Source organism: Haliotis rufescens, unplaced genomic scaffold (assembly GCF_023055435.1).
Source record: "Haliotis rufescens isolate VD_foot unplaced genomic scaffold, xgHalRufe1.0.p SCAF_8, whole genome shotgun sequence".
Classification (NCBI taxonomy): Eukaryota; Metazoa; Mollusca; class Gastropoda; order Lepetellida; family Haliotidae; genus Haliotis; species Haliotis rufescens.
The window spans coordinates 35,584,419-35,599,884 of NW_025964372.1; the positions used below are offsets into that span (position 1 = coordinate 35,584,419).

Here is a 15,466-nt window from a genome sequence, read left to right on the forward strand (position 1 = left end):
GAAAAAGCATTGGAGTGATCCTTTTGACTTGCATAGGTGGTAAGCCTGCAACAGTTTTGATAACTTTGTACGAAGTTGACATCATCTCTAGAGGTAAAGTCCCTGAGTGACTGTAGGTTTACACTGGATAGAGTCTATAGAAGCATGCTTTTGTATTTGATGTATGGCGCATCACTGTGCTTGTAAACATAGGACAAGCTCCGCACACTTCAAAGCTGGACAGCCTCGGAAAGTGCTGGACGTTCAATAACCTATCATGCAAATTTCATTCCCATAATCACCTGATTTTGATCAGCATCTGCTGGAGTAAGAAGAAAGGTGAAAACCTGCCCCGTCCAATCATCGATAGGCATTTTCTGATCTATAGGATTGTCAGCAGATACCGCCGCACCGCAAGGCATGCTGGTATTGATTCCCAATCGTATACATCACACGTTCCCGTAAAATTCATTTAGGAAAGTCTGGAGCGTATCTGTTTGGCTTCATTACTGACCCCTCATCCACCTTGTAAAGATTAAATTTCATTGGATATCGATTCTCTCTATGCAACCCTATACTAGGAACAGTTGAAAGTAAACCATTTTCGTAATTTTGATATTTTCTCTGGAAAAAAACACATGCAATCTGAGATGTATTCTTAATTTTTTGCTTTAAAATTTGATCCCTACGCTCACATCCACCGTTTTGAATTATCATCTAACATTTTTGCCGAGTCCAGAATAATCCAACAGACGTACAGGCCCAGGAAATTGCTAGGGAATTTCATCAACAGAGTTTAATTATTAAACAGAAACTAAATACATAGTTGATCATTTCGAACCTAGGTTGCTGCTATGCAAATCAATACTGAGGTTTGCCTGAGAGGTAAAACAAGAAATATTCTCGATATTTTATATTTCGTTGATAGTATCAAACCAGGCAAAGGTCGGCCATCATTGATTTCTCCCTGTATGTGGCATATTGAAGCAAGAATTCATTAATTCTTAACATGGTCGACTGTCTTTATTGAGGTTGAAAATATTGCATCGCGACGGGCTTCCTGTTCTTCAGAATTCCAATATATTGACTGTCATGGCAGCTTCAGCACACAGACCAGATCTGTTCGCAGCTCTCCGCCAAGTCGGCCTGCAGGGCTGATTTCCGTGCAGCCTATAGTCCACAGCTTCAGTGCCCAGCATTGACTTGTCCCCACCGCTCGCATGTGTAGTGCTCTTCTGACCTGCAATGGGAAATATTGCTTAGGAGGTGTTGCATGTATTTTCTGTAATAGTTCATCTAGAAGATAAAAACCATGAGACTACCTGTCTGTATTGCATTCCAGAAAATAATCTGATTTCTTTTATTCTTTCAAGGACGTATTTTGCGGAGTTACATTGAGTTTGTATCTTCCTTAATCACTGAAGGAGTATCCCCATGGTGAGAGAGTCTGTAAAAAATGAGATGGTGGCAGATCCCGAGCCTGTGCCTCCTCTGTCATGTTCCCCAGTAGCGTACACCTTATTATCAATCAAGGGGTTCTTTGATGTAAGTTTGTAGGTTAAATACAGTCTTGATGAGAACTTGGCTATCAAGGCCGTATAAGGCAATATTACTTTCGGCCTGCCATGGAGTGTGTGAATTACTGCTTCCATTTCGTCCAGGCTGATGGTTCGAAGTGAACGCTTCAGTGCAGTAGACAGTGCAACTCGCACATTGCATGTTGTGGCTAAATTAATCACAGCGCATTGATTAAGTGGAAAATGTGACTGCACCTAAGCGTGCATGGCTGCCTTTTGCATTAATCTATCAGCAGAACAATAAATTGTATCATTATTATCATAACTGCATCCTCCCAATATTTTTGTCCTATATCTCTCATTATTCAGCTGAAAAAAATCAGAACTGTTTGGACTTGCATTTTACAGTTTGACAATTTGGTGCAGTGTCGAAATGGTTGGGGACAGATTTGGTGGATGCCTACGACTGATAAGTAACTAAGTATTTGTGGCAATGATTAGCAATGGTTAGTTTGGCTGCCTGTCCACACGAGACAGATGGCAAATTCCTTTCCCTCATAATGTTTAATCGGTCAGAAGGCATGCATCTTTAATGATAGCATTTGTCTCTTCATAGCTCTTCTTCCACTCGACAGACCCCCCTGTAGACCAACAAAATGTTTAATGGGAAGGACATTGCCAACTAGAAAACTGGAAATGTAATCTTTTGTTCAAAAGGAAAATTTGAATCACAATCAAATCTGGATTAAAGTTGAACAGAGCCTCACTGTTTCATCGCAGGAATTCCATGCTGGCGATAGTGGAGATATGATTTGGTGAAATGATGATAGTGGAGATAGGAAGCAGATAGACTGATCCATAGACAAGATAGTGTTGATTGATTTAGATGTAATATTTGATAACAATCTATCAATTACCATCTTAATTTAGCTGACTGGATGTGAAACAATATATTTAGTATGCCTTGGTATTTTGTGATTACACATTTTTGTAAATGTTTCTATATTAGAATGGAGGCACAATTACTTAATGTTTAAAATGTGTGGTTCTGATTAGCGTTTCTAGAAATTCTCTCAATTAATTTATTCCAGCTGTGATCGTACATGGAAGAGACTACACTTTCTTTTGATATGCACGCTTCCTATGTGGATTCTCCCCAGGGAGTTCAGAAACCTGAATCTGATCTCCTGGGGGAGGGGTTGGGGGGGGAGCTGGGTTGCACACTTAGCTGATAAGTATGATGGGTAATTATGTAGTCATGTCAGGTGACCTACTGAGAAGATGTCCTTTTCATTAAGTTATTATGCCAGAGTCGACATTTGATATGCGTTATGTCAAGGAGGATGTGAAATTAGTGATGGCACTTGTTGGAGCAATCAGAGATAAAGCGGCCACCTACTGGTCTATAGGGTGGTCTGGGATGAACCAGCACAGGAACCACTGGAACAGGATTAAGGTAGTGGAGGCAGAAAGATAGCCCATGGTCAGAATGCCAACTGCCATATTTTGCGATAACTTATCTGTAAATTCTCCCCTCGAGAAGACCCCCATCATTTGTGAAATAGTTTATTGTGGATGATGTTACTGGTGGCTGGGTGTTGCATGTTATGAAGGCATTATGGTCTCAGAAACATTTGTCTTCCTACATAATATTTGACAGCATAATCGATAATAAATAGTGCGAGGCTAGAACACTGCTAAATTTTACGTCTGTGTTTTCATAATATGCTGTGGTGTGCAGTTTGAAGGATGGATTGGACGCTTCAGGTTAAACTTACTTATTTTACTTCAATTCTTTTTAGGCATTTTTCTATGATTCATACATTTGGTTCTATATTTAAAAAATAAATAACTATATAATTTCCATAGTTCCATAAATACACTCACATAATGCCGTGTTCCTGTTCTTCAACGTGATTGTGCTACTGAATATTTTATCATGATGACACAATGGTGAATTTGTCGAACGGTATTGATACGATTCTACATTTATGGAACATGAAGTGGGGGCCGGCCCCCGGCTTAGACACGAGCCTCCTTAAATCCCCCCATTTTTACAAAACACTTCTCGGGTTATTGAGGCTGACGCACTGGTCAAATGATCCTGTCATTGTTGACTAACCATTCAAGGTCTTTGTGGTGGAAAGCGATCATATTTTTACTTGTCTGGAATAAAATAAAACCTTGTCCATGGTTGAAAGGAACTGAAATTGTGTATAAAATAACAAAATGGATCACTTTTATGGTGATATTCTCCTAGCAACTGATCAAAAGAACTCCCCATGTGTGAGAATTGGCTCACACTACAATACCTGCTAAAACTGTTTCAAGGGGATCCTGTATCGCCTTGGTTTCACCATACACTATGCTCTGTTTTTCTTTGTCGATTAGGAAGGACGAAATTCTTGCCCGATTCTAATGATCACTCCAGTCGCGTCTTTAACAAAGAGATTCTGGGTCTAACTGATTAACTCGGTTCCTTTGTTGTCTGTTAGCCGGATAGCAGTCCATGTAGCCGTGAAAAGACTGTTCTAGGATAAACGGTGTTTGGAGATATTCCGTGATAAATCATCCCTAGCCCTTTTTGATCAGACTCTTTTTGAATAATTATTCCAGAGGGTTAAATTTTATGAAACAGTTTTTGCTCAAACAATGACAGGTGTGCAGTTAAAAGGATTAATGCTGTGAGTTATTATTCAGATGCAAATTTTCAAAATGGATTAAAATTTGGATCGATGCCATTGTGTTTCCGTGAATCATGGCATTATAGTCTGTTACTTTAGAATACTTTTAATTCTGTAATTGTATGCTAAATTTTGATTATGACTGAAATATATGTTATGCATAAAGATGGCTATGATTAAGACTATGTAGAGTTGCTGGATAGCTGTAATTTGGCTGTGAAGAGGGAAATCCTATTGGTGTCTGCTTCTTGCTATTGTTGTGACTGTTAATTGTTATGGATGATACTTGCTAAACGAGGAGACATACTCTCCATGAAGCGCTACATTGGATATGTTCTAAACCTATGCCATCTAATCATCGAAACTGGAGATGCGTATTATCAAAGACCGAGCAGTGATGCTGTTATCAGCTCATCTGTTCCGTCAAATACCTATCTCTGTGTATCTGTAAGTCGTGACATTGCGTATTATCGCTGACATGGCAGCCAGAAAATCCAAGTTCCCATTGTCAGCCATCTTGGAATGATCAATGAGGGATCTACGCACTCACTTTTCTTGCCATCATCATTTTTCACAGGAGTTCCTCCCTCCTTTGGAAGTCGTCCATTATTGAATTTCCTGTCACGCTCCTCCTTCTCCCCAGGTTCCCCATCCTGCGGAAGTAGGTACCCCCTCCCACCCAACTCTCCACAGTGCGGCATCAACAGCTCACTCCCCCTCCCAACTCGTCACAGACCTGCATCAACCACCAAAAGCTCCCTCCCATCACCTCCCCCATCACCTTGGCGCAAGCTTAATGCTTTAACTTCAGATTGATTCTTGACACATCCAGTCATCATTATCAAATTTCCCACAAAAACTATATCCACCCTAAGCTTCCCTTGTTGAGCCACTTGCAGGGGTTTAGAGACTGGTGCCACACACCTCCTGGAGTGTCGTCAGTCCTGCTACTGATGATAAATGGGGTCATCCAACTCCAGTTTGTGGTTGCAGGTCGTGACAGGTGACACTTCCAGACAAACCATCGCAGAATATATTGGCACGATTGAAATATAATATCAACATGATAAAATACAAACATAATTAGGACAAGACCACTGCAACTATTATTTCACTTTAGGCAGTCTTTGGAGCCCTGTTGTGCAAGATAGTATTTGTAGGCCTAAAATGTACAAACATATTTCTATTAAGATTTATGTATATATTATTTTTAGTTTAATACATGTAGTACATTTATTTGTAAGTTATACATCATTTTGATTTGTATGTCATATTGCCGTAATGTTTAAATATGTCGATAAGATAAGATAAGATAAGATACGATATATTTATTGCAAGAAACATTCCATTTTGAACAGAGGCAATTTTGTAGACATACATATAATCAATTGAAATAAACACACACACACACACACACACACACACACACACACACACACACACACACACACACACACACACACACACACACACACAATGTTGCTATTATATGTACCAAAATATTACTGTTATGTCTGTACCCTGTCCCAATTGGGCGGTTTGTAGGATTAATTGTGTTCCTTCCTCTTATTAGATGGTTTTGATGCTAATGTACAATGCTGTTGTGAATAATGAATGCTTTATGTTAATTCATAGTACCGAAAGTTATAAATGGATGCTAGTTATAAAGTCAATACTGCCCCATTATTGAGAGTAATTTATGCACTTTAGTACAGAACAGTGATAATTATAATGACATTACAGACTTGTATCCTCCAAGCATGACTCAAGAGTTAACATGATGATGTGAGAAAATATTTCCTGCTAAGGACGGTTAACAACTATCCATCATTCAAGGGAATAATTGGTAAATGGACAGTTTCCTTATAAATTGGTGATCGCTTCGCCTTGAGCTGTTAAGAACATATTCTGTTGCGTTTCAAGATGGCACTACCCTGAGGACTTGTCAGGGAGAATAAAAAAAACAATAATTAACAGTCTTCTAGTGTAACATGACCCAACTTGGTGCCAATTATTTTAGATCACTTTAATGTACTGTAATTGTCATAATGAGGCATTTCTGAAAACCATCAACTCAAATTTGTACCATAACACTAAACAGGGTGGCCTTTGTTGCTGATATTGTTCTCGGACATCACACAATGAAACCGACACATTGTCTTGGTAGTATTCCACACACAAAATTTTGATCACCCACCCAACTTCTGGATCAGACTTTTGGTAGACTTGCACAAGTCTCTAAGACAATAATTATTAGTTTAAATCATAAAATAAGTTGTCCCTATAAGAGACTGGAGTCCTCACTGTCCACATATCTAGACTTGCCTATCAGGAGGATAGAATTACTACACATCCATGGACTTTTCTTTCAGTACCGCCTTGGAGCAAGGCTAACATTTTGGTCACTTTAGAAATTATTGAACATGTGCCTTCCTTCATGGAGTGTTGTCGTGAAAAGTGTTTGCTCACCCTCGCTCCACACCTAAGACAGGGAATATAGATTCCCCATGTGTGAAGTCCATCCCCGTTGCAATATTGCGAAAATGTACAACATCACGGCTACTCTGTTGGGAGATTCTGAGGTGGGACTTGACAGTGGATGGTGACCCACCAGCAGTGACAAGCTGCCACTCAAACCACTGATGCCGCTGTCCCTACTTGATAATGATTGGCCAAATTGCTTATAGTTCCTGAGGAAGTGCCTCATTTTCGGTGACACATTTTGATTGGCTATTTCCTCTGTATCTTGTCCCATATACTGAGCTCGCGATACGTATGTCTGGTAATCCTGGTAAATCAAATAATGACAGTAATCTCCGCAACCTGACATTATCCGAATTCATGAAATATCATTCAGAAGGAACTATCCTCTTTCTATTTTCAGTTCAATATATGACCCCAAAAAAATATGAATTATAATTTGAAATAAAAATTCATGATCTGTGATAGCTTCAAGCTAAATGATTTTCCAAATGTCATCATCAGTTATAGAGGAAATCTTGTACATTTGATGAAGCAAATTACCAGAGCGAAGGTCAAGACATTTAATTATTTCTCTATCTAAATAAATGCCCCTAATCAAATAAGTTTGGAGTTTCGTTTGAAGGCATAGAAAATCTCTATTTGTCTACATAGTCACATGTTATTTTGTTCTCAAAAATCAAAAGAAAGTATTTCAGGAAATGTGGTTTTTTTCCGAAATCCCCTGTCCTGATGGTTAATTAAGCAATCACAAAGGTCATTGTAGCAGCTGAAGGATAGAGATCTTACATGGAGGCAGAGACAAAATTTTAGCAGTTAATGGCTCTAAGACAGGAGATTTAGACAAAACGTCAAAATCAATAATTGTGGGGTTTGATGGTAGCCTCTGGCCAAAGTCTTATTATGCAAAGACGAGGGCCTGTCAATGACACCAGGCCTGCACAATGACTGCAAGGAACAAGACGTCAGTGTCTGGTGGAAGGAGAAATCGGTGAGAAAATAGGCAGATTGGACCCCTAAAGGGGTTGTGATAAATCACTCGCAATTGTAATTTAGTTTCAAATCAATTGCAAACACTCATTGTTTTTAGTCTTTGATCAAAGCTGAACTTTTGAAATTAATGTTTAAACTGTTTTTTTATATATATACAAATTTGGAGTTCTTATTTCATGAGTTATTCCAGATTTTGAGGTATTTTGTATGACATATGTATCAGAATATTTCAAATCCATCATATACTTCATGGTTTTGACGTCACTAAAAATAACAGAAAACAATGCTAGAAAATAATACATTTAGAAGAAGATTTTGGCATCCTAGACCCATATAAAATGAGTAAAATCATATACTCAAGTTCATTGTCACGATGTGGAATTAATTTATCCGACACATATTTCCCAAAGAGCAATATAACCTGGATATGGTTCAATACATGTGTGGCTCGGTGTCCCTTTATTTGGCGGAGACAAATGAATATCGCTTACTACACATTTTCTTTGTGATGGCAGAAATCATTTCCGTTATCCAATATGCCCCACATGCTGAGCTATTTTCATATCCAGTTCACTTTATTCAATAATTCAACAATTATTGATTTTGTTAATTGAATGACACAGATACATGCATTATTGAACACATGTTTCTTGTGAACCACTCTTACCCCTAGACATGCAGGAATCGGGAGTGTAAAACCTGATCTATCTTTTACACCTTATTCACGAAGGAAACAAACAGAGTGTCAGTTTTGGAAGATGTAATTAGCAGCTGTTAATAGTGTTACTAAATTATGCATATAATCCAGTAGTTGTGGTAACTGTAATGTCAGCTTGTATATAGCACAAGATCTTCATCAATAAGATCAATATTTAGAAATGCTGGATGTAAAAACTGATAATTTCCTATTAGTATTGGTGAGATACTTGGTTTCAATTCTTTTCTTGTGGTGAAGAATTTCATGATCAGCAAATGAAGGCATTTATTCTAAGCTGTAGTTTGTTATCATAATCAGTTATGGATTGGCACATTACTCCTTTGGCTGGCTGGAAACCAAAGGGTTTGTTTGAAAATCGAAACTCAATTTTGTGTCCTTTAAGCCGTCAATACCTGTGTTAGTGATCTCGTCACTACCAAGCGACCACAGGCAGGTTGTGAGTCATCCGTTAGGACTTGTCATTCTATTAAGGTAGGGTCCACAATGATTAATACTGTCACAGGCCTTCAGTCTCTGTATGCAAATTATCTACAACGCTTTCGAAGCGGCTGTGCAGACAATCGTGAAATGTTCTCGAGCCAAGCGCTGGACCACTGATCCATGAACTGATGATGAGACGGATGCCAACCCCTGCCGTAAACTACAAGCAGGAGTGTTTACGTTGCCTGTAGAATTCATCACACCAATCATGTGCATGTTTCCAAAATATAATTTTGAATGAAGTTATGGTGACCATGCCGTCGTCCATTGTGAAATGGTCTGCTGAAGTCTTTGAAGTGTAATAGGGGCCGTGAGACATGATTAGATCATCCACATCCTCCACCATTTGGCAACTTCTGATGACCTTTTAAAATCTTTTTGTTTGAACATTATTCAATATTTGTTGTTCACTGACATTCATCAAAGTGTAAACATTTTCTCAATTAACGATTTATTAACTCCTTAAACAAGATAGGAACTTAATTGTCTTTTGATGGTGTCGATGATGAAGCTAAGAAGCATAATGAAGCCAGCTTTTAAGGAAAACCGATAAGATGCATATTTTTTTTGTATTTAATAAATATTCATAAGAACACTGCACTAGTGCACTGGTAAAGAAATTAAAGCTATCACTTGATATTTATTAATGATTAAGGATAAGAAAGTGATAAAAATACTTGAAAAAAATCATGTCGAAAACAGCTGTTCGAGAGAAACTGAAATATGTTTTTGCACTTGTTAGTATCGAGACAAAAAACTAAAACGTTAAAAAGGCCATATTTAGATTTGGGCCACCCCCTAGTGGTTGAGTCACCCACAAACAGCTGCAAAGAGAAGCACTGATATTGACTTATGCACTCCCTTGGGTATATGAACTGAAAGAATTGGGCAGCTAACGAATTGGTCGAGAGTGCTTCCTCAATAGACAGATGACTGTGTGTTTTAGGGACCCCTAGAGGGGAACCTGCTTGTGTAGGAATTGTTATTATTGTTGTACAGGTTGTCTCTGGACTTGTGATCCTGCAACTGTTGTATAATTGAAATAGCCCACTGGGATGTTCATGTCATGCCATGGGACATATGTAATGCTAAAGTTGATAGGCTACGCATCCTCATCAGGAAGTGTCACACAAGATCGCCATTCCATCATTCAGAAATAGGCACTTTTTCCCTAGACATTGTCTGGAATAGAGTTCATCAGTATTTAGTGTTAATGATTCAACATATAGCTATGAAATATTCAGACATCAACATTCTGGTCATTGTTTTTCGGTTCTGGCGTTAAGGGCACCAGTTTGATTTCCTGAAACTTGAACCTTTCTGACTTCAGTATTAAGCTGAAACAAAATAATTTAGGATATTGAATATTGAGATTTCAATTTAGGGATTTTAAAGGTCAAATCAATTAAATATTAATTTGATATTGATTGAAACAGCCTAACATTTTCTCAATAACCACCTATGTACATACAAATTTGGAAGTGGGCTATATCAGGACTGCGTTCATTTTCAGACAAGTTTTGAATAGTGTATCTAATATAAAAAGTGTTGTTCCCACTGACAGACGTACCCGTGAAGATTCAGTTTTCAGCAATCATGTTTGCTAACTTGGTTGATGAAGTCATTGTATCGCAGTTGTGTAGATCGATGCTCGTGACATCAATCATTGGATTGTCTGGTACAGACTTAATTATTTACAGACCGCTGGCATATAGGTAGCTCGAACATTGCTGAGTGTGGTGTTAAACAAACAGATTTGTATGACTTAAAAAGTTTCTGTAAGAACAAATGTGTTAATTTGTTGTAACTTTGGGGCAAATCTTTGTGCTAAATGCAATGCTTCTCCCTGTCTTTAAATGGTTCAACATTCCAACTGTGTATCCAGGGATTGTATGTGACATTTTTGTAAGAGAAGAGATCAGACAGTGAGCATCAAAGGAGATCCCAAAACAAAATTCTAGCGTAATTACTTAATTAATTCACCACTCAGTTTAATTAGAACAAATTGTATCAACACCCCGGTCTCCAATGCTGAGCCTGGCATGAGATTATACAGCAAACCAATATAAATAAGTGCCATTAGCATCATCACATGGCTAATTCAGTCCACATCATGACCAAGCATGGAAAGTGTGAAATAAATGCTTATCTTCCCATGTCACTGCGATTCACCTGCCTGGCGAAAAGGAATCCTGGGTCCGTTCAAACAAATTAACTGTCTTTATTGCTGAAAGGTTAAAAAGATTGGCAACCTGAACATGACTGGACATAAATTTGGGATGGCTTTGCCAATATCGACAGTCCACACGGGTAAGTTGGACGACAGTGTGTGTGTGGTAGGGTGCCCACGATCACATCAACAAATAAAACGTATCAGGGGTCAACAGAGATTCTTTATTAAACTCAGGCCTGTGATACGGGTGTGCCATGCAACATTCTCACTTTGAAAACATATCCATCTGTCGCATGGCTTGATCAAATGAATAGTGAAAGACCTGGCTACAAAGTTTGAGCTGTTGTAGATCTGTGCCTCAGCTATCTCCATTTTTCCTACTAAGTGGATAAACTTGATGTTTTATTTTGTAAGTCGGGGAATCTTACTGAAGATATTTTTGGCTACAAAATTTTAGCTGTTGTAGATCTGTGCCTTAGCTATCTCCAGCTCTCCTAAGTGGATAAACTTGATGTTTTATTTTGTAAGTCATAGGATCTCGAAGAAGATGTTTTGGAATAGCATATAGTCTGTCCTGATTTACCTCTATTTGGGGGGACGAGATGGATGATGGAGAAATACCTCATCAGGTTTTACATTTGTTTCCATCGATTCAGATCTTTCAAGTAGATCTGATCAGGAGTCTATTTCCTTTTATAACTGTACAGCTTCTATAGCCAGTGGAGCCCCGGATGAATGAAGCAGACACTTTTTAAAGCCTAGAATTGTCTCCTCTCCTCTTTGTTATCGTGAAATCCATTGAAGAGATCGCAGACCTTTAGCAGACCTTTCATGAAAAGCAGACAAGTAACTCCTTAGTGATGAACGGTCTCTCTTCCTGCCCGGTGATCCTCTCTCACTGAGGTAAAGTACGTCTCAGTTGGCAGCATCAGCAACTTTGAAATACAAAAATGAAGAAGGTGAAAGAAGTTGCTCCTAACTCTCCCATTCCTTGGTATATAATGCTCAAAACAGTCAGACACCCATTGAAGATGTTGGAGATAAACAGCACACACTCCAGGAAAGTTTGTGGTTGTATAAATCGGATAGCTTTGATGAATTTTTAAAACGATATAATTAGCTTCATTTAAAGAGGGACAAAGTTTGTTTTAGATGGTGCCATAGCTTTTTTGTTTGTGGATTGATTTTATCGCTATTTATTTATGAACATTATGAAAAATGGTATGGAAAGAAAACAGAAAAACAATACTTCCTGTTTTTATATTGCTTATATTGACATTTTATTGAGTTTTATAAATATATTGGTTGACAAATAACATCCATGTTTATGTTTCCATTGTTGTTATTGAAAAATAAATATGAGCTGAAGAGGGGAATGTAATGGTAGAAGAGTTGGGGACATGAGTGAGTGAGTGAGTTGGGTTTAACACCGCTTTCAACAGTATTCCAGTTATATCACGGCATGTCAGCTTAATGTGGGAGGAAAGCCCGAAGTGATGCAGGTCTCAGACCTTTACCACTTCGGTGAAACCCACGAGCACGGGTATGGTGCTGACAAACCTAGAAACATAATTGGGGCGAACCGGGATTCGAACACTCAATCATAGGTTTCTGGCGTGCCCAAGGGATGCAACTCTGCACAGCGAATTGCGGCCCCTTAGACGACTGGGCCACCCGTGCGCCCCTGAGGACATCATGCACCTGGGCTGTATGTATACTGAGCAAAAAAAGTAAGGGATCATGAATATCTTTTAGATATTTTTATTGAAGATTGGGTGCTCAGTCTTCACTGCAAACAAATATCTAAAAAAAAAATTATGATCCCAAACTTCTTTTGTTCAGAATGTTTTGTGGTTTGGATCAAAATACACTTGATAGATTTTTCCTGTGCTTGTCATGACAAGGTTAATCTGAACTGGCCTGGAAAAATAATCACCATGGTGATTAATGTGTTGTATGACCAAAACAGATATATACATATAGGGCATGATAGACAATCTGTAGTTTTGGGAAAGCATCGGATGTTCTTTAATTTTACATTTAGGTTTTAACACATACCTTCACATATTTGTTGTACTTGTATCCGGCTAATTATAGAAAAAGGAAATGAAATAAAAGGCACAACAGCCTTTCCATAATCATAAGAAATCTCTCATTGTGTGATTCCGACTAAAAATGAGCATGTGTTTATGAATCACTATCAAAAAGTGATGACACAAGGTGTTCGCTAAAAGGTGAGCATATCCTGCCACTGATGGCACCCATCACAAACACATGCAAAGGCAAGGGAATTGTTCGGCTGTGGTAGACTTGACAAGATTGTTTACATTAACAGCCTGAAAATTGTGGCAGTGATCAAAATACACTTGCTGTATGAGAAAATAAGCTGTTACTATTCGATAATGGTATAGTCCAATACAGTTTTTGTTTTTGTCAAAAGCCAAAAGCAGATGAACTGACTGTAGAACTTGTTGAGAACCAACAACAAACCCTGATGGGTTTAGGATGGCGTTATCTGAAGATGTGTAAGACAGTTCCTCAATTAATACTGCCTATAAGAAAGGAGAGATGGTTCTGGGACTTGATGGGATGACTGACATGGACAGACATTTGGAGACTGGTGGGAGATGCAAGAAAGTGGCAAACTATTTGTGGATCCACAATTTGTTTGGAATTGGACTTGGCCATGTTTACATTGTCATCTGTGATGGTAGTCTTCTACCCTAGTAAATAGAAGAGCTGCCTTCTATTCCAAAAGAATGAATTAAAAGCACGGAAATCTCCTGTCGACAGACTACAGACAGTCGCTGTTTGTTTGGTGTTGTCGCCTTCAACATTTTTGGGTTAATTTACCAGGCTTTTTTCATAGTAAGCGCCAGAAAGTCGATGCAAATTCATCAAGTCTGCTTACATATCTGAGTCTGGCTGTTCTCAATCGAAGACTCTTATATTGGTGAAAATGGGTTCTCTTGATTTAAGTGTGTCATATCATTGGGTTATGTCCCAACAACCTAATGTTTGTTTTTCTTCAGTCGTAGAACACGGGAATGATAAATGACTAACACTGCTTATCTGGCTTGGAATCTTGGCTCAACACGATAGTTATGCTTAACTTTCTTTCTTATACAGCAATATTATTTGGCAGCTGTCCTATTTTATGATGGAAGCAATCTGTGTCCGTTCTATTTTTGTCCATGCGTGTTCACATTCGTCTAATCCCTCCAAACGTCTGAGACCTGCGTCAATTTCGGGATTTCCTCCCACATTAAGCTGCCATGCTGTTATATAACTGGAATACTGTTAAAAGCAGTGTTAAACCTAGTCTATCACACAGACCCTGAAACAAATATATCCAATACAGCAGTACTGTAATATCTGCAGTATCTGAAAATGAAGAAAGATTCCTTTTTATAATATTTTAAAACTATAATTTAACAACTGTTTTTTCTTTATATATGTTCATTTCAGAGACAAGATGTTAGCCTACAGTAAACCCAACTCATTCTCTCTAATCCCTCGATTTTGAGGTAATAATTTTCTGGTGACAGTATATTGTACTTGAAAATATGTGTGGACAACACTCTACTTCCCCTCTTATCACCTGTATGTCCACCAGCGTGCACTCCGTGACCTTGTTTACCTGGTAACGGCTGCCACCACACACGCCCCATCCATCATCCTCAACAACACCCTTAGTGTATGTCCAACTGACTTGGACACCATCTTGGTCCTCAGACCTCATCTCCTTGTCAAATCTTAATCCATGCTTGATAAATCTGACACATCTTGCTACCTCTCGGCTGCAATCATGGTCTCAGTAGGATTCGGAGACAGTTATCCCTCATCCTGTATTCTAATCCCCATTTGATAAGGCTGTATGTCTGTTTATCAGTGGGACGGGTTTGCTTCCTGGAATGTTCATGGTGGCATTATGTTTCAAGTCATTGATTTATTACAGGCAGCACAACTAGTCTTTTGAGATGGTTGTTTGTGGTAAGTTGGCCTCTCATTGTAATGGCATGACTTTGATTATACACCAGCAGAAAACCTGTAACAGTGTCCAAGATCAGCTTCCATAGGTCTTGTCACCTGGAGATCATGTTCTTGAGTTTCAGCGAAATTGGGTTGCATCATCTGATAGGTTAATTTCCAAGCTTATAACAGAGTCAGATAGGCTTCCTTAGATCAGCCTTCGTGAGATCGTGTTCTAGCAGTTCAAACAAACATGGTGGGAAGTCCAATTTGCTTATAAATTATAATTAGCAAACCCGATAACAGGGTCCAGATAGTTTTACATTGTCAGTCCATTGTCCTGCATCACAACTCTTGATTTTGGTTTAATAAAATATATATATTCCAATCTTGATTATAAAAATGCAAATCTGGCAGTTCTATTCACATATGAATATTTATTCCATATGCAGATAGTTTGTACCCTGCC

At 38.5% G+C, this 15,466-nt stretch overlaps 2 protein-coding genes across 3 annotated transcripts in view; one reads left to right on the forward strand and one right to left on the reverse strand.

Moving 5' to 3' along the window:
• The window catches only part of LOC124141796 (discoidin domain-containing receptor 2-like), a 237,610-nt gene that overhangs the window by 89,939 nt on the left and 132,205 nt on the right, over positions 1–15,466 (forward strand). The window lies entirely within an intron of this gene.
• Positions 845–4,889, reverse strand: LOC124141797. The gene is made up of 2 exons (XM_046509915.2): positions 4,731–4,889; positions 845–1,219 (listed from the first exon to the last, which is right to left on the reverse strand). Exons 1-2 carry the CDS (start codon positions 4,879–4,881, stop codon positions 1,047–1,049), a joined length of 324 nt encoding a protein of 107 aa, XP_046365871.1. The 5' UTR covers positions 4,882–4,889; the 3' UTR covers positions 845–1,046.